This window comes from Gymnoscopelus microlampas, assembly GCF_963454915.1.
Source record: "Gymnoscopelus microlampas genome assembly, chromosome: 9".
NCBI classification, from domain to species: Eukaryota; Metazoa; Chordata; class Actinopteri; order Myctophiformes; family Myctophidae; genus Gymnoscopelus; species Gymnoscopelus microlampas.
In genome coordinates this window covers 13,452,105-13,472,104 of record NC_139946.1, presented here as the reverse complement: position 1 = coordinate 13,472,104, position 20,000 = coordinate 13,452,105, and the positions used below count along the sequence as shown (strand labels likewise).

Below are 20,000 nucleotides of genomic sequence, written 5' to 3'. Positions count from 1 at the left end.
GGCGAAAACATTCAAGAAATTGAAAACACGTTGTGAGCTTGTACAGCAGCTATTTTCGCTAGCTTTGAAAACAGATATTAAGTGGTATTCATTCATATTCATTGTGTGTTTCTGAGAATGTTTATATTCATTGTGTGTTTCTGAGAATGTTTTAAAGGAGAGTGGACAAGACAGAATGGCTGGCAGAGTTTAGCAACAGCGCAGAGGTATTCCGGGGGACCCCGATACTTCCTGAACTGCGAAGCGGCCCCATCCCCCCAAACACTAAAATAACTCTGACATAACATACTCAGCTTAAATGTGGCAGACAAACTTTTTGCTCTATATTTACGCAACACACAACCTGAATCAGGCATTTCTCCTGCCATCGTTCCACATCTCTCTCTCTCTCTCTCTCCCCCGATTTCCTAGTCCTGCATGCTTTTGAACACACAGTCACATGCACACGCACACACACACATCCCCCAGAGTAGCCTATATTTACACAGTAATCTATACTCTACACACTAGACACACATCTTTATGTATTTATATAGTAAGACACACACACACACACACACACACACACACACACACACACACACACACACACACACACACACACACACACACACACACACACACACACACACACACACACACACACACACACACACACACACACACACACACACACACACACATCCCTGTCCATCTCTACTACCCTACCCCCATATACTCAGGACTCAGGACTCTATCAATGGGAATCCTGTCCCCTTCTTCAGCTGCAGGAAGAGAGAGCCACACCGGCCCCACATTCCTCTGAGAGGCAGAACGAGAGAGAGAGGGAGAGAGGGAGGGGTGGAGAGAGAGAGAGGGAAAGAGAGAGGGAGAAGTAGTAAACCGGTGAGGAGGAAGGAGGGTGAGACGGAGTGAGACGGCACCGTATGTGCGAGGAAAGCAGAGCTCTGTGAAGCAGGCTGGAGAGAGAGAGAGCATGGCTGAAAGCATGTGAAGTGAAGAAGTGGGACAGAGTTTGAGAGAGTTTGCGTTGGGGGGGTGGGGCGTGGGGGGTTGGGAGAGGTGGAGGGCAGGGTACCAGGTGAAGAAGGGGCGAAAAAAAAGAGGGGAAAAAGGGAGAGAAGGGGACGGAGGGGAGCAGGGTAAAGGGGGCAGCAGGCATCACCACCACCACGGAGGAAGCAGACAGAAAAGGCAGCCATTGTGTGTGTCTCGCGTGGGACTCCGTCCGTCCCCCATTGAAGCAGACAGAACAATCCATGCCCTGTGTAAGGAAGCACAGGACTGGCTGGGAACGGGGGGGGTGGAGGGTGTAGGAGGAGGACTCGAGGCCATGTGGAACACCCCCCTCCCCACCCCACACACACACACACACCAAACCGAGTACCGAATTTGGTGATCCTTGAGCGATGCACTGTTTCCCTTCCTGCTCGCACGTTGTACTGTTTCATACTGTAGGTCACTGTGGATGACAGTGTCATCCACACATAGCTGCTATGTAGCCTTGAGGACTCCGAAGCTACATGACACTGTCATGCTATATTGAATGCACTTCATGTGATTTAGGACCTCTTTAAATGACATGATACTGATTTGTTACAAATCAGTATCATGTCATTTAAATGCTGCTATGTTCAGGCTTTTCAGGCACAAAACACCTCTGTGTGTGTAGTTGTTGCCATACAGTATATAGCAACATATTCTAAAAAATGTATATTTTCAGAAAACTTAGGTCAGGATTTAGAAGGCGTTTTTTGAATTGGCCTCAGGTCTTAATGGGTTAACTCCTTGAACTGCAAACAGAAAGCCTGCATAAACAAGAGTTTCACCTCACTTTTACCTGTAACAGTGTTGTGACAATAAAGTTGATTAATTGATTGATTGATTGATTGATTGATTGATTGATTGATTGATTGATTGATTGATTGATTGATTGAGCGATGGACAGAGAGATAAACTCTCACGGAGGAGGAGGAGGAGGAGGAGGAGAGGAGAGTGAAGGAAAGGAAAGGAGAGAAAGAGACAAGAAATGAGGAGTGGTGAAAGAAGGGGCAGTGGTCTACCACCAAAACACCCATTTGGAATAACACACACTTGTGAATAGTCTAAAAACAGATGTGCTCTGCATGTGCTTGAGCATTTATGTCCATGTACTGTATGTTATTTTGTCCCTAGCTGTTTGTTCAGTAAACTCCATGCATGTCTATCAGATTTGTATCCATGCATGTATTATGGTTAAATGTGGACCATATGAAGTCAGGTCTGTGTCTTCATGTCAGGTTCTAAATGGGGATAAAACCAGGTGCAGAATGAAGCACCTGTAGGCCTAATAATAATCTTATTTTTGGTCCTGGGTAAATATTTCTCTGTTTGTCATACTGTCTAAAAACGCCAGTAACTATTTGTCCCCGTCTTAGTGAGTATTGTATACAGTAATAAAGCTCATGTCCAAAACTGTTACTTTTCAGGATTAAAATAAAACAAAGTAGCAGATCTACAAGCTCAAAATGCGTTGCGAGCTTGCGGATCTGCTACTTTTGATACTTTTGTGTGACGATGTAGTATGGTTAAGTAGGGGGTTAATTTACAAAAAAACACAACAAGTAAAAATATGGAGATATTTCTGCCCGCAACAATATAAAAAAACACCTCAGATAAAGCTTATCCTGACAACAGAGAGAAAGAACAGAAGTGGATGGATACTAACTTGGGATGTTTGTCGAACATGACAGGCAGGTACTCGTCTACAGGCAGCATCTTGCTGAAGGGCTGAGCGTCCAACAGCTTCCTGGCGCCCTGCAGCGACAGCGCGTAGCCCAGCGTCCAATAGGAGTAGTCGGCCACCACCAGGTTGTTTACTCCTTCTACCGAGCGCTCTGGCGATTGCACCTGCATGCGCTTACGCCCCACATAGCTGCCAGGAGGGGACAGAGACACATAGAGACAGACAGACAGACAGAAGGGAGAGGAAAGCTGGAGGTCAAACCGATGATCCAACTGCAGAAATGGAATGCGCAGTTAAAATGCGCAGTTAAAATGCGCAGTTAAAATAGGCGAAAAGCACACAGACTTTTTCCCCCAAAGCCGAGGAGTTAGACAGGGATGCAGCCTGAGTCCAACACTCTTCAACATATATATCAACGAGTTAGCAAAAACGTTAGAACAGTCTACAGCTCCAGGCATCCCCTTGGCAAACACAGAAATCAAATGCTTACTTTTCGCAGATGACCTGCTGCTGCTGTCTCCAACCAAGGAAGGACTACAGCAGCAACTTGATCTCCTACACAAATTCTCGCAGACATGGGCCCTGACAGTGAACCTAACTAAGACTAAAATCATGATATTTCAAAAAAGATCCAGCCGCCAAAACCATCAATTTTTCCTAAATACGATCCCACTAGAACAAACAAAAAACTATACCTACCTTGGCCTAAACATCAGCAGCACAGGGAACTACAACCAAGCTGTAAAGGACCTGAGAGACAAGGCAAGAAGGGCATTCTATGCTATCAAAAGAAACATCAAAATAGACATCCCAATTAAAACCTGGCTTAAAATACTGGACTCTGTGATAGAACCAATTTCCCTCTATGGTTGTGAGATCTGGGGACCATTAGCAAACCATGACCTTGAAAAATGGGATAAACACCAAACCGAGACCCTACACACAGAATTCTGCAAATCCATTCTCCGTACCCAGCGAAAAACACCAAATAATGCATGCAGGGCAGAACTAGGACGATACCCACTCATAATCAAAATAAAAAAGAGAGCACTTAAGTTCTACAACCACCTAAAAGAAAGCGACCTAAATGCACTCCATAACAAAGCACTCACACACAGCGAAACTCTAGAGAGATGCCCCCTCAGCCAGCTGGCCATGGAACTCCGGGCACAAACACAAACAGAGCCACGAGATAGAAAACCCATCGGACCAAACAAAATTATAAAACAGCAAAAGGAAAACTACCTGACACATTGGAAAGAAGCAACACAAAAGCAGAGTAAACTAGAATGCTATCTGGCCCTAAACAGAGAATACACAGTGGCAGAATACCTGAGCACCGTGACCGACCCAAAACAAAGAAAAATCTTAACTAGATACAGACTCAGTGAGCACAGTCTTGCGATCGAGAAAGGTCGTCACAGGCAGACCTGTATCCCGAGAGAAGACAGACTATGCACCCACTGCACACAAAAGGAAGTGGAAACCGAGCTACACTTCCTAACCGTCTGTCCATTGTACCAAGACATCAGAGACACATACTTCCCACAGATTACAACCACACACAGAGACTTTGAAAACATGACCAACGACAAAAAACTCCCATATCTGCTGGGCGAAGTACAACAATGTGCAAACACAGCAGCAAGATTCGTGAGTTGTTGTGATAGGAGAAGGATATCGAACGGAACACAACCACCCTAAAGACTAATCATTGTGTATATTCCTGCACTATACCTGCACCCAGTGATCTTGGTACATAGAAATTGATCTATTGAAGATTCTGACTTTCAAATGTACATTTTTGTTTTGATTGTATTGCTGTATTGTTGTATTGTGCTTTTTGCTTTGGCAATGTAAACGTATGTTTTCTCATGCCAATAAAGCCCTTTGAATTGAATTGAATTGGAATCTCTCAAGACAGATTCTGCTAACAGCAGAATCTGTCAGCACCACTGCCCTAAACATGTAGTGTTGTTGTTAGTAGGAATAAACACAGAAGCACCCGGGTGAGGAAGTGGACTTAAGGTCTTTACAGACAGGGAGCGGTGGACGCAGGCTCAGCGCAGATCGTGTAGCGATCATTGTTGTTTTGTCCTCCTGCGCGGTGCGGGGGAAAAAAAAGCTCACCACAATCCAGCTCTTGCCGCCCGCGCACGTGTGCACAAATGGGCCCGAGTGCGAGAATTTCACGGGGCCGCGCCCACCTGCCTCACCGCCCCTCAGCTTCTCCGCGCGTCCCAAATAATAGCCGCCTCTCTCGCCTATGAATTACATAGGCACGTCGGCCGCTTCCCGTCTGAAATGACTTTAAGGGGGGGGGAACCAAAATCGATTTCCTGTTTCTAAACAAAAAAGGTGGTGCCCCCAGAGGTAAAAACAAAAGGAAAAACGTTTTTTCGTTCCTTTTTTTTTAGCATATGGGTTTCCAGATTGATCTAAATGTAAACATTTTCAACAAGAAACAAAACTTTGTTTATCTAAATGTCTAGGGGGTTGGAGGTAGTTAAAATTGTTAAGGTTCAACATGTGTGTGAGCGTGCGTGGATGTGCGTGTGTGTGTGTGTGTGCACGCGTGCTTGCGTGCGTGTGTGCGTGCGTGCATGTGTGTGTGCGTGCGTGCGTGCGTGCGTGCGTGCGTGCGTGTACATATGTGTGCTCTTACATCAGGTCCCAGTCCAGCTGGACCTTCTCTATATCCTCCATGATGATCTGTAGCCGCCTCTTGAACCTGGGCTCAAACCTCACGTCATCCTCCAGGACCAGAACGTTCTGGAGGCCACGCTCCACCATCTGCTCACAAACAAACAAACAAACGGCTGATTGGACAGACCACCATGTCCTATTTGTAACACAACCTGCTTTTTGATTTTTGACTTTTTAGGCATACATGTCAGGAGGGTGAATATATTGTTGCTGTCGGGCAGAAACTTAAAGCATAAATTAACGCCCTACTTGATCATACTACAGTGTCACAGAAAAGCATAAAAAGTAGCAGATCTGCAAGCGTGAAACATTTTGAGCTTGTAGATCTGCTACTTTTGCTATGTTTGAATTTGAATCCTGAAAAGTAACAGTTTTGGACATATGAGGTTTCCACCCGACTGAGACGATAGGCTAAATAAAGAATAGCATGGTGAAACATCACATTTCAATTGGGCCTAAAGGTTTTGTACACACTACTACACTGATATCTGCCCGGTTACGAGGCAGTGCAAGATCACTAATTAAGCAATATACCTAATGTATAATGTACATTAGCCAGGATGATCATTTTAGATGGCTGCCAATATTCCATGTTTTTGCCACTGCTGACTTGCTGCTTATCCCTGCAAGGCCCAGATTCTTTTCAAGTTGTGATGATTCCTGGCTCTGTGGGGGGTATTTATATGCAAATATCCTGGCCAATGGCATTGTAAGACTAAACAATAGGACCCAATGAGGATTTAGAGGTGAAAAAAACAAAAAATAACAGAAAAGAAAAATGATTTAAACTCATTTCTTTATAAAACATACATGTGATCGTGCGATCACACTGGGCCTTGCAGGGTTAAACACTGATGGTAATGGCAAGCTGAGCGGCAAGTCGCCACATTTTCCATTCGCAAACGTAAAAATTTAAGGGCCATATTGCCATGAAACTCTAGGATACATATTTTTGGGGGTTTCTACGGGGAGTGACATGCAAGCAAGGGTCGTCGGGCTTGGGAATCGAACCTTCAACTCAGGCTGCATTAGAGCCTAATATGTGGTATACGCCTTAACCGCTAGGCCAGCGGTGTCCCCAAAGCCTTGTTTTTAAACTGTTTGTATGTCAGTCTTCTACGTATTTACCTGTACCCATGTGGAGTGGTGGCTGAGGAAACAACCAATCTCCCCTCTGGTCAGTACTCTCTGTGAGTAAGGATCCTTATAACCAGGCATCATCTCTATTCCCAACGCCTGCAGCTGGGATGTGTTCAGTGCTCTGACAGGGAGGGACACAGAGAGAAGAGAGGGAATAGAAAATGAATTCATGTATCTGTTGTAGGGGTGTGCCGATACACTCATTTCACAATATGATACAATACACAAAATTGGGCTCACGATATCGATACGATACAATTTATTTTTTAAATTATCATCAACATCGGCCATCATCTTCAGTTTAAAAGTGCTTTCTTTATAAAACACATAAACACACAAAAATAAATACAATTATTCAAGCTTAAGAAACACGTTTTTACTATAAACCCCTTTGTTTCAGAGGACATGTAGACACTAATAACAAATATAATATAAATACTGTATAAATATATATTTCACTAAAATCATAGTCATATTCTTGTCATCTGGATTTGACAGTGCAGAAACATAATTGCCTTGATGCATGTAACATTAACGAGCGTCAACGAGCATCAGCTGGACACAGACACACACCTCCCCTCTGCAGTTCTCTAAACTGAAAGTGACTGGAGTCTCATCTCTCTCCAAAAGCCCTTGAATATGATGGAATATATGATTAATTACTGTGATTATGGTAAACTCACATTTCATATCTTACGCACCATACAGCAAGAACCCCTCTAACTTTCACTAACCCCACTAGGAAAAAAAATAAGAAAAAAAGAAATATCTATATATATTGCGATACAGTATGAGGTCACAACGATACATATCGTCACCTTTTAATATCGTGATATATCTCGGGACGATATATCGGAACACCCCTATGGTGTATCTGTTTTCAGTGTGCAGCATGTGCATTAATTAAGACTTATGGTTACCTCCCAAGCCTGATTCGGATCATACATGTTTCACAAATGCTGGTGTGTCTTAAGACTATCTAACCTACTGAAACTTTTGCCACACTGTTTACAGTGGAAAGGTTTTTCTCCAGTGTGGATACGCTGGTGTTTGTTCAGACTACCTGACTCACTGAAAGTCTTGCCACAGCGTTTACAGTGGAAAGGTTTTTCTCCGGTGTGGATACGATGGTGTGTCTTCAGGTGACTTAACTGATAGAAACTCTTGTAACACTGTTTACAGTGGAAAGGTTTTTCTCCAGTGTGGATACGCTGGTGTTTGTTCAGACTACCTGACTCACTGAAAGTCTTGTCACACCGTTTACAGTGGAAAGGTTTTTCTCCGGTGTGGATACGATGGTGCGTCTTCAGGTGACTTAACTGATTGAAACTCTTGTAACACAGTTTACAGTGGAAAGGTTTTTCTCCGGTGTGGACACGCTGGTGTGTCTTCAGGTGACTTAACTTACTGAAACCTTTGTCACACCGTTTACAGTGGAAAGGTTTTTCTCCGGTGTGGATACGATGGTGTGTCTTCAGGTGACTTAACTGATTGAAACTCTTGTAACACAGTTTACAGTGGAAAGGTTTTTCTCCGGTGTGGACACGCTGGTGTGTCTTCAGGTGACTTAACTTACTGAAACTTTTGTCACACCATTTACAGATGTGAGTTTTCTCTCCTGTGTAAATCATCTGATGTTTCCTTACATCTCCTGGTTGGTTTAACATCTTGGTATAACGTTGATGACTTTGAGATTTAGGTGGGTCTGTGTCTCCTAGTTACACAGTTGACTATTTGCTGACAGGGCTCTGAGCAGACGTGTCCATTCCTCAGTGTTTGGCGGTTGAGGTCGTCGCGGCTCGGATGAGACGTGAAGGTACACTCAGAACAGGAGAGCTTCATCTGGGAGGATTGGGACCACACTCCTTCCAGGAGTGGCGGTTCATGGTCGAAGCTGCTGCTAGACATCGACTGTGATGGGGACGGAGTTGAAGGTTCTGTTGAGGCTGGAAAATGTGTCCTCTTTCTATCTCCCTGTGTTCTTTATCTGAATCCCGTTCTCTCACAACACTATATGTGGACAGATCCTCTTCTGGTCTCAGTGGAATGAAGTGGAAGTAACTTCACACCTCATATATGCTGAGCAGTACTCTGGACTGACCTCACTCACAACACAATGGGTTGCCATGTATGCCTAGCAACACCGATGTGTGCAGGCTTTCGCCCCTCCATATCTGGGCAAGATTACTTACTTACTAACTTACGCCTACTACCCCTTCTGGGGCATAGGCCGTCTTGAGCTGTTCTCTCCAGTTGGTTCCAGGTCATCTTCATGGTCTTGGTGTCTGCCTCCAGGTCTCTGCACCATGGTGTTTCTCGGCCGACCCCTTTTCCGCTTGCCCTGCGGGTTCCATGTTAGGGCTTGTCTGACGATGGTACCTGCGGGCTTTCGCAGGGTGTGGCCTATCCAGCGCCATCTGCGTTTCTTGATCTCTTCTCCTGCGGGCAGCTGGTTTGTTCTCTGCCAGAGTTCGTTGTTGCCGATGGTGTCTGGCCATCGGATGTGAAGGATCTTCCGCAGGCAGCTGTTAATGAAGACTTGTACTTTCTTAGTGGTAGCAGCTGTAGTTCTCCATGTCTCTGCTCCGTATAGGAGGACTGCCTTAACGTTGGTGTTGAAGAATCTGACTTTGGTGTTGGAAGTCAGTTCATTTGAGCTCCAGATGTTCCGTAGTTGCAAGAATGCTGCACGTGCTTTCCTGATTCGTGCTCTAACGTCAGCGTCTGTGCCACCCTGCTTGTCAATAACACTGCCAAGGTAGGTAAAGGCTTCGACTTCTTCCAATGCCTCGCCCTCCTCCAGCGTGATTGCGTCGGTGTTGTTTGCTGCATTGGTCTTGAGGATCTTGGTCTTGCCTTTGTGGATGTTGAGTCCCACTTGTGCCGAGGTGGATGCCACGCTGTTGGTCTTCTCCTGCATCTGTTGTTGGGTGTGTGTGACAGTAGTGCTAAATCGTCGGCATAGTCCAAGTCGTCCAGTTGCGTCCAAGGTGTCCACTGAATCCCGTACCTTTTCTGTGCTGTGGAGGTCTTCATTATCCAGTCAATGGCCGGCAGGAAGAGAAAAGGCAAGACTGATGTCATCAATATAACATCACCATGACGGCAGAGATCCAAATGGAAGCCACGCCATGTCTTTTTCATTTTCATGTGTTTATCATTTACTAATTCTGTATTTACAGTATCTTCATCCAACTGTTGATTGTCCAATGAAAATACATTGTCTGTCAGTAAAAATCCCCCAGGCATAAGCTGGGCACCGATCTATAAGCGCTATGAGATTATAGATCTGTTATTTTTGAATAGCCAAAGAAATCTAAAGTGACACAGATGCGTTCCAGGTCTTAATGGGTTAACAGGCTTAACCACTTCCCCAGCATCAGTATTGTGGGGAAAGCTTTCGCAGAAAATAGCAAATATCCATATTTTAACTTTTGTAGTGGAGTGAAAGTATAATATTTGCCTCTGAGATGTAGTGGAGTAGAAGTAAAATAATTGGAAATCGGAAATACTCAAGTAAAGTACAAATACCTCAAAATTGGACTTAAGTACAGTACTTAAGTAAATGTACTTAGTTACTTTACACCACAGTGTGCAAGAGAGAGAGAGAGGTTGAGAGAGTCTGAGTGACATACTTGCCATCCACAGCGTCTGTGAGTGTGGCCTGCAGACCCAGAGAGGACATGGTGTTCAACATCCGGGTCCTTCTGTCCAAACGACGTTTCAGGTTGATCAGGAACACCTGTTCGATTCCAAACACAGGAGGAGAAAGAATGAACATACTGTTGGGGAATGTAGAGACAGCAAGTCAGCGACATTTCAATTAATGTAAATAGTTATTAAAGGTAAGGTACGTGATTTTCTTTGGTTAAAATACATTTTAAATAGCTCTATAATCTGATAGTAGGGCCTACTCATTGCTACAGAGTGTTTCTAAACAGAAAATGCATTTTAAGGTCGGGATACCAAATTGATCCAATCAGGATAGAGAACTCAGACAGGATACAGATTAAACAAGTGAATTTGGAAGTGATGACAAAGAAATGAGCAGACAAAATTGGAACTGGAACACTCTAAAGCAATGATTACTATCAGAATATAGCGCCATAACCTTTTAACAAAAAACGTTTTGTTTTAACCCAAACAAATATCACGTACCCTACCTTTAATGTCAAAGAAGAAAGTTAAATGGGGGGGGGGGGGGGTAAAAACAATTGTGCTCTAAAACATCTTTGTTGCTGGTGTTTTTGCACATCATTTAGTTTTATTTAATGTAACACTGAACCTATTATTGAACCTATAGTATTTTGCTAGTCTGCTTTGCTGAGTGTTTTCAGAGAGAAAAGTAATTTGCCGTCGTGAGAACGAAGGCTGAAGGAGGGCAGCAGATCTGTCAAAAAATACAGACATCAGATAAAACAGGATTCTGAGTCTGACGGTGACAGGCTTATTACCATCTCTGCCCTATGAATTCCTGTCATCATGGGACAATTAGGGAGGCTATTGAGAGACTGCAAAGCAAAACAAAACAATAACACAAAGACCAAATCCAAAGCAAAAAGGCAGCAGGGACCAATGAGGATGGAGGTGAGGGTGAGAGGGCAGGGGGGACAACAGTGGAAGGAAGGAAACTGGGACAGAGGCAGGAAATGGGAGTGGCCGGCTGTAAGTACAGTAAATATACAGACCAGAGAGAGAAGTACAGTGGGAGAGTTGGCGAGTCAAGCCTTAATTTCCCTGGACAGACCAGGACTTGGCTCTTATAACTCACCTCATCGAAACCTATCTTTTCCTGCCGTGCTGGCGGAGAGTCCAGGTACTGAGAGGGCTCAATGTTATCATGGTCAACTGTTGGCAAGAGAAAAGAGAGAGGACGGAAGGTTAAAAATAGCAGAATGGGGTCACGGGATTACAGTAGTTCTTTCTGGACAGTAGAGGTTTATTTACAAATCAAAGTGGGGGAGATGAATGATTATAAAGAGGCCTGGGAGTGGTGGAAACATACAGGAAAGAGGGGACGATACATATACAGTGAAAAGGAGCAATAGCTAGGCCAGCTATTGCCTCGACCACATGCACGTGGCAGGTTTGATTCCCAGCTTGGGATGTACAGGACAGGTGTGTTGCAAGTCCTCCCTCTGCCCTTCTCCGTTCAGTCACTCTAATGGTGCGTTCACACGAGCAGTTCAAAAGATACATGCTACCATTCATTTTCAATGGAAGCCAGCGACATGAAGTTACAAAGTTACATCCGACGTTTGTAGCTGTAGCTCTAGTGACAAAGATACAAAACTACAAATTCAAGTTGAGCTGGGTTCAACTTCCAGATACAAAGATACAAAACTACAACTGTAGCTCCGATGTCCACACGTTTGATGACGTCAACGACCGCGTTGAGCAACGCAGATACAAAGCGACACAGCGACAAAGATGCGGTGTATTTTTGTGTCTTTGTGTCTTTGTATCTGGCCCGTGTGAACGCACCATAAGGCCTGTTTTGCACTTAATATACCGAAAATAGCCTGTCTCAGGGGTCTTCAATGATTTTCAGGTCAAGGACCCCTTAGCTGAGAGAGAGAGATGAAGCAGGGACCCCCACTACGTATGGAATAAAACTGTGTTGCAGATTAAACTTTTCATAGCTTCATAGACAGCACTATCATGTTGGATTCGTGTTAATGTGTATTTTCAGACATTTAACAGCTTAAACCGTCAATACTAAGTGAAGTAAACTTCACTTTTCACTCCGTACTTGGTCTGCTCTTCCCCCCCCCCCCCCCCCCCCCCCCCCACCCCACAACGGCTCATGCTGCGAGGCGTTGTGAGCTTACAGATCGGCTATTTTTCGGCTAATGTTCCCCTCAGAATAGGGATGCTAGGGTTCAACTGGTTAATGTTAAAAAAAAATCCCCTGTTGAAGACCCCTGGCCTATCTACAAGCTGAAACAAATCACAGCGAGACGCGGTGTGAACTTGTAGATTGGCTATTTTTGTATGTACAGTAACACAACAGGAACAGTGAGTAAGTAGGTTGAAGAGAACAACGTAATAGAAGTCAGCCAGGTCAAGGAGGAGAGGAGAGGAGCGAGGGAAGCAAAGGAGAAAATAGACACATCTTAAAGTATCAAGTCAAAAGTGTAGCTAGTAACTGCGGGCGATATGTAACTCTATTCTTGAATACATGCAGTAGTAATGTGTTACTGTGAAGAACAAATCCTCTCTCTGTCGGGTGGAAACCTCATAAGTCCAAAACTGTTGCTTTTCAGGATTCAAATTCAAAAGCATCAAAAGTAGCAGATCCACAAGCTTAAAACGTGCTTCGAGCTTGTAGATCTGCTACTTTTGATGTTTTTGTGTGATGCTGTAGTATGAAGTAGTAAGGTAATAATTTACGAAAAAAACACAAAAAGTTAGACTATGGAGAGAAGAGGTTTCTGCCCGACAGCAACGAAATGTCAAATAATCAAACACATGTACTGTGTGTGTAGACGTGGACACATGTACTGTGTGTGTGTGTGCGTGCAAACGTACTCATGGCCTCAGTAATGGTGTGTATAAACCCCTCACTCTCATCGTCGACGTTCTGCTGGGCCTTCAGCGGAACCGGCAGGAAGCCATAGTGTTCTCTGTTGCAGACGTACATCTGCACATCTGTGAGAGCACACACACACGCACGCACGCACGCACGCACGCACACACACACACACACACACACACACACACACACACACACACACACACACACACACACACACACACACACACACACACACACACACACACACACACACACACACACACACGCGCGCGGGAGGGAGGGAATTAGAGACAGTTCGGTAAACAGTAGAGAGAATTCTGTACACACCCTCTCGACCCAAACATTTCCAAACAAACACATACATGCACAATGCTCACCTAAAAAACAATCTCACATCCCACATAAAGGTCTCTGAGCCGACACACGCGGACCCGGCTACACCAAAACACAAATACACAACTCACAGAACTAAATAAAAACAAAACTTCATGTGGCCAGGCAGTCTATGACGCCAGCCGGCCGCCATTCCCTTCCTTTTATTTCACAACATGTTGTTTACTGCTGTTTCTCAGCTAGGCTATTTGTGCTAACAACCCAGATGACACGACGCTTGAGCACCTCAATGGCTGATAGTTCTGAACGATGCGTGCAAGTGCTCCGGACATGATATCCATGAAGCGCTCCTCCGCTCACATGGCCCCTATAACTCTTGATATCTCTGTGTGTAACTGACAGTCCTGCTGTTGTGTTTGCAGCGCTAGAACAATGCTGGCTTGTTTCATATCCTATGAACATGTGTGAGATTAGGCAGATGAGGCGGAGTGAAGATAATAGGCTCCATGTGCGTGTTAAGGCTTAATTCCGTGTGTGCTCTTCATTCCTTTATTGTGTGTGTGTGTGTGTGTGTGTGTGCGTGCGTGCGTGCGTGTGTGCGTCCGTGCGTGTGTGCATGCGTGCGTGCGTGTGTGTGTGGGCATGCGTATGATGTGCATAACGGTTGACAGGGAACAAACAGAACCATTAAGCAAACCATTAAATACCGTTGAAGAGTGAGTGGCGCAACGCACAACTTACAAAGCACAAACAAAACACTAACAAATAAACAGTAAACACACATGCAAGTAATCTCTGGTGCTTACTCTCCCGCTCTTCACTCATACTTACTTACTTACTTACTTACACACACACACACACACACACACACACACACACACACACACACAGGCACGCACGCACGCACGCACGCACGCACGCACAAACACAGAATTTCATACATTTTCAAAAAATCTAATAAATATAAAAAACAACCTAGAAGTAGTGAAAATAGCCGACCTCAAAGCTCACAACACGTCACGATGCAAGCTTATAGATCGTCTATTTTCATTAGTTTGGGTCCATTTTTCTTTAGTTTGGGAGACTTAACATTTCTCTTCTGTGAACCACTGTCGTAAATGATGGGGCTGTCAGATACAGTTGAACTAAATAACAAAAGTTGAACTATTTTCACATTGAATAATATCCAGGGAGAGTGGAGAGTCCAGGGAGCCCCTCCTTCAAAACCGCCATAAAAGAGCACCTGTCTGCAATTTGTAACTGGACCTAGACAAGTCTTATAGCTTGCCAAAATAAATGACCCCCCACTGTTTTTCTGTAAGTATACTTTTACTGCTCCTAGTACTGATGATTTCTTATATAGTATTGTATACTATAACTATTGTCTTTACATGTCTTGATGAATTGAATACATCCACAATGGAAACAAGCCAACGGGGCTTTTTGTGTTATCCTTTTAGCTTTATTGTACATAACTGTACCTCTGTACTTTTTGCAAACTGTTAATAAAGTATTCAAACAAACAATCAATATAAATGCATGGCAGACTTTTCATGATTCAAATTCAAAAATAGCATAAGCTCAAAACGTCACTTCGCGCCATGTTTCAAGCATGTAGATCGGCTTTTTTTGCTACTTTTGGGTGAGACTGTAGTATGACGAAGTAAGGCATTACAAAAATACGTAAAAGATTGGAATATGGAGATACAATGTGTGTGATATGGATGGTAGTACAGTGAGTGGTATGTTCCTACATAATGTGACCCTCTCACCTGCCTGCCGCGCCGAGAAGGCAAACACCATGATGTCGTCGAAGGCCCAGCTGTAGTCGGGGTGAGGAGGGTAGAAGGCCAGGTCCCGGCTGCTGTCACGACGCAGGTCCAGCAGGAAGGTGCTGTGTACCATGGGAACGCCGTAGCAACCCAGCCGCTTCCACTCCCTGATTGGCTGGTAGTCTGGAGTCCGCTTGTAGTAGCCCTGTGAAGGATGGAGGAGAGTGATATTGGCGTGTGTGTGTGTGTGTGTGGGTGTGGGTGTGGGTGTGTGTGTGTGTGTGTGTGTGTGTGTGTGTGTGTGTGTGTGTGTGTGTGTGTGTGTGTGTGTGTGTGTGTGTGTGTGTGTGCAGACACACGTTTGTGTGTGTGCACGTTTTGATGATGTAGTAGCGTGACGAAAATCTTCATATGATTGGTCCTCACTAATGCTCAGTATAGAAGATGGTACCATTTCTTCCTTTCAGAAGAGGCTCTGAACAGAAACCTGCCTACCAGTGACATCATCGGTAGGCAGGTTTGGTAAGTGGTCTTTTTTTCCTCATTATTTTTATTTTCATTAATGCAAGAACAATGGCTTCTATTTCAGCATACTAACTGTCCAGGAAGAGAAAGGCTGCAGTTTCTATTAGCCTGGAATCCCCATCGATGATGTCACTGGTAGGCAGGTTTCTGAACTGTCCATTGCCAATGAGATGCAGAGTGAGTAGAATGAGCATTAGTGAATACCAATAGAATACCAAGAGAATACCAAGTGAATACCGTCTGTCGGGTGGAAACCTCATACATAACCTCATGTATGTCCAAAACAGTTACTTTTCAGGACTCAAATTTAAAAATAGCAAAAGTAGCAGATCTACAAGCTTGAAAACGCACTGCGCACCGCGTTTCGAGCTTGCGCATCTGCTATTTTTGATGCTTTTGTGTGACGCTGTAGTATGATCAAGTAAACTAAAGCATTAATTAACGAAAAAACACAAACAGTTCGAATATGGAGATAGGAGCTTTCGGCCCGATATGAAGATGTGGTTGAAAATGGGTGAAGTGCTCCTTTAAGGCCCCAAAAGGGTATTTTCTTTAATTCCATGTGTTAATACCTGCGGGGTGATGCCACACCAGAAGTTGGAGTAGAGAGAGCGAGACTCCATCATGGGAGCCACTAGGGTGAGGTTCTCTGCCATCAACAGGTTCAACACACGTGGGTTGGTCAGCAAGTTGTCACTGTCTGCAAACTGGACACACACACACACACACACGAGAAGATTTTCATATTTTAACCACTTAAACCCCAGCATACATATTGTGGGAAAAGCTTTCACTGAAAATAGCCGATCGACAAGCTCACAAGTGTTTTTGTATGTTTTTTGTGTGGGCCCCAGGAAGACTAGCTGGTTGCTATGGCACCACCTAATGGGGATCCTTAATAAAATTAAAATAAAAAACAACGCGTTGGGCTCTATGCCCTCCATGGTATAGAGCCCTGAGGGACTCCGGTAGAGGTTAAAGGTCAGGGATCATAGGACATAGGGTATAGGTCATGTGATTGAAGGGGCTTTGTTAACCCTCCCTTCAGGCCTATATGACCAGTATGCCATTCTAATGGATTAAAGCAAAATAAAATCTCAGGACTGAAAATGTTTGTTTGGCCAAGTCCTAATGTGCTATTTGTGAAATAGTGTGAAAGGAGCCCACCACACTAGCACTGTTTCCTAAACAATTAACACAATATGTAAAATGATGATGTTTTAGTAATATTGTTCCTGCTGTTCTACATGCTGACAACCAGGTGAAGAAATCACAGATTGAGGCTTTAACCCTTGCTTTCATATTAAATATCCGAGACTGCTAAGATTTTATGGAAGATGCCTCTGAACATATTGCTAGTTTGACCAGTTCAAATGCTCTAATCTTAAAATAATGATATGAAAAATAGTCTATCTACAAGCTCTCAATGCAGACGCTTTGGGAGCTTGTAGATTAGACTATTTTCGCAGCGCAACGTGCTTCCATAGAAGACGTGCTGTCGACTTCTATGGAATCCAAATGACTGAAATCAGTCGTGGCGAATGAGAACTTTAATACATCTGTGTGTGAGAGCTTTTGCATGTGTGCGTGCTTTGTGGACTGGCACATTTGGAGGTGGCGTGTGTGCAGTAGCTTTTAAGCCGTGTGTTCCTCTGTGAACTACTGCATCTGGGAGGAAAGACAATGATGACATACCAAAATCGAGAGGACATTTGGAGATCCGTAATGGAATACTCCCTCGGTTGTTTGTTTGTTTGTTTTGTTTTTGTTTTCATCTTTTTATATACACCCAAATAAACTGAAGTGAACGGATGAGAGACAGCACCGCTAAATTAGACGTCAGAGCTGGCCAGAAACGCTACGAGAAGAAGGTGATTTCACCAACGATGCTTATTTCTTTGTCTCATTCCTTTGTCCAACATCACCATAGCTTATTATAGCATGGTTATCATATCACAACTGCAAGGGCCTGATCTGTAATTGAAACCTAGACTCAATACGAGCGCAGCTGCATGGAATGAATGTGTGGAGTGTAGATTGAGCCTGCGTGTTTGGTGATGCCAGTCTCTTTACCAGTAGGTAATCTGCCCATCTCTCCCTGGCAGCCTTCAGCGCCGCCTGTTTCAGCTTCATCACATGGTTGAACCTGGAGGGAGGCCAGTGCTTCGGACCCCATTCGTCTGTGTAGGCCCTGAGACAGAAGGAAGGTGAAACTCATCAGTACCTGGCCTGGAAGCTAATTGCAAAACAGCAACAGCAAACTGTATATGTCTGTGGCCATATCACAGCATCGCCTATTTGGGGGTCTGACCTGAGCACTAAATGCTTCAGCTTACCTTGGCTCATCCATGGGTCTCCACTCCACATAGTGGTAGGTGTTCTGCACTCTCTTCAGCCAGTCTTTCAGCATGGCAGTGGTGTTATCCACATTGTGGTCTGTTGCTGCCCTGAAACAACAGCAAATACATCAGTCAGTCATTCAGACGAGCTACACGGCAATTCAGTTCCAAGAGTGTACAAAATGTAACCTCACGGGTCTATTTGGTTACATTTTTGTACACTCTCTTGAGTTACAAATGGGAAAGATTATCACTGAGGATTCTACTGTGTATTATTACTCCTCAGCTGAAGCGGCAGCAAAACCTCCAAACGATCAAGCCATTCTTCAGGAATGAGACAGTCCAATATTGAGCATGACGCCATTGGCCTGTATTGCGTGATGGACTAAGGCGGTGGCTCTCAAACTTTTACATTTCAAGGACCCCCCTTAACTCTGACAGTGTACAAATGGAACCAAATGGACCCGTAAGAGTTACAGACCTGTAAGGGTAAATTTAGAACCCCCTTAAGGAACACCCCTTGAGAGTCCCTCCACCCCACTTTGAGAACCACTGGATTAAGGACTAAGTGACTTGTATGTGGATCCTCACAAACATCTGGTAGCTATAGGTTAACGGAACAACCGGTTAATGGAACAACAGAAAATGGATCAAATTACATTTTGTAGCTGCATATATATATCATGTCAACGTGTAGAATATGTGCTTTACCAACTTCACCAAAAGGTTAATGTTTGTCTTTATTCCATAATTAGAAAATGAAGTTATGTTTTGACTTGTGTGATGAGCATTTGACCATTATTTTGCACTTTATTGTCTTATTTCACCATCATCACCTTCATGGTCTACATGAATCGTACAGAATAGATGAACAACAAAATAATTAGATAATGAACAGATTAATCAATTATGAATAATGAACAGAATAATGAAAAATACAAACAGATTAATCAATGATTCAGAGCAGAGTTATCGCTTGCCGAAGATCTGCATTTTTTTGGCGGACAGACGAGGCATCTAGACAAAAGGTCAAGCCTCCTTCCACAGCAGTGTAATTACTGTGTGGTGCTACAATATACAGCTCCTGTCTGGAGCTGGCACTCTCATTCCCCTGGCTGCCCTAAAGCCTGATTTATACTTCATTGTAGGACGGAGTATAAATTACGCATCATTTGCCACACTACTGGTGCAGGTGCAGAGACACATGGATTAAAGCTAAATAAAATCTCATGACTGCCCCCCACCCCCCCCCCCCCCCCACCATAGCCTGGAAACCACACAAATTTGCCAGTGCAAAAAAAAACATTGGCCTCGCTCGGTTGTGATTGGCTTTAACTGCCCTCAAAGTTGTGGGGCACCAATCAGGAACCAGTATGCAAATGTGGGGCGGGTTTATCACCAGAGGAAATGCAGGTAACCACACAGAGATTCCAGACTAATATCTACGCAGACACAATTAACACAATATGTAAAATGATGATGTTTAAGTAATATTGTTCCTGCTGTCTACATGCTGCCAACCAGGTGAAGAAATCCCAGATTGAGGTTTTAACCTTTGCTTTTATATGAAATATCCGAGACTATGATTTTATGGAAGATACTTCTGGACATGTTGCTAGTTTGACCACTTCAAATGCTCTAATCTTAAAATAATCACCAAAAATAGCCCATCTACAAACTCTCAATGCATCACAGACGCATTGAGAGTCTTGTAGATCGGCTATTTTCGCTGTGCAACATGCTTCCTCCATAGAAGACATGCTGACTTCAATGGAGTACAAATGACTGAAATCAGTCGTGGCGACTGAGAACTTGAATCCATGGAGACATCTCTGAGAAATCATCATACAAGACACTTGCCTCTGAGGGACGTCTCTCCTCCAGTCTGTCAGAGAAGCATACCAAACATTTACTATACAAGA

General features: G+C 44.0%; 1 protein-coding gene across 1 annotated transcript in view; it reads right to left on the bottom strand.

Moving 5' to 3' along the window:
• colgalt2b (collagen beta(1-O)galactosyltransferase 2b) overlaps positions 1 to 20,000 on the bottom strand; it is a 53,730-nt gene that overhangs the window by 3,538 nt on the left and 30,192 nt on the right. The window contains exons 2-11 of the mRNA XM_084067463.1: positions 18,076 to 18,186; positions 17,813 to 17,930; positions 16,312 to 16,446; positions 15,215 to 15,419; positions 13,103 to 13,222; positions 11,343 to 11,419; positions 10,207 to 10,313; positions 6,560 to 6,692; positions 5,391 to 5,518; positions 2,708 to 2,914 (exon numbers count right to left, since the gene is read on the bottom strand). Coding sequence (XP_083923589.1) covers positions 2,708 to 2,914; positions 5,391 to 5,518; positions 6,560 to 6,692; positions 10,207 to 10,313; positions 11,343 to 11,419; positions 13,103 to 13,222; positions 15,215 to 15,419; positions 16,312 to 16,446; positions 17,813 to 17,930; positions 18,076 to 18,186 — 1,341 coding nt within the window. The remainder of the gene's footprint in view (positions 1 to 2,707; positions 2,915 to 5,390; positions 5,519 to 6,559; positions 6,693 to 10,206; positions 10,314 to 11,342; positions 11,420 to 13,102; positions 13,223 to 15,214; positions 15,420 to 16,311; positions 16,447 to 17,812; positions 17,931 to 18,075; positions 18,187 to 20,000) is intronic.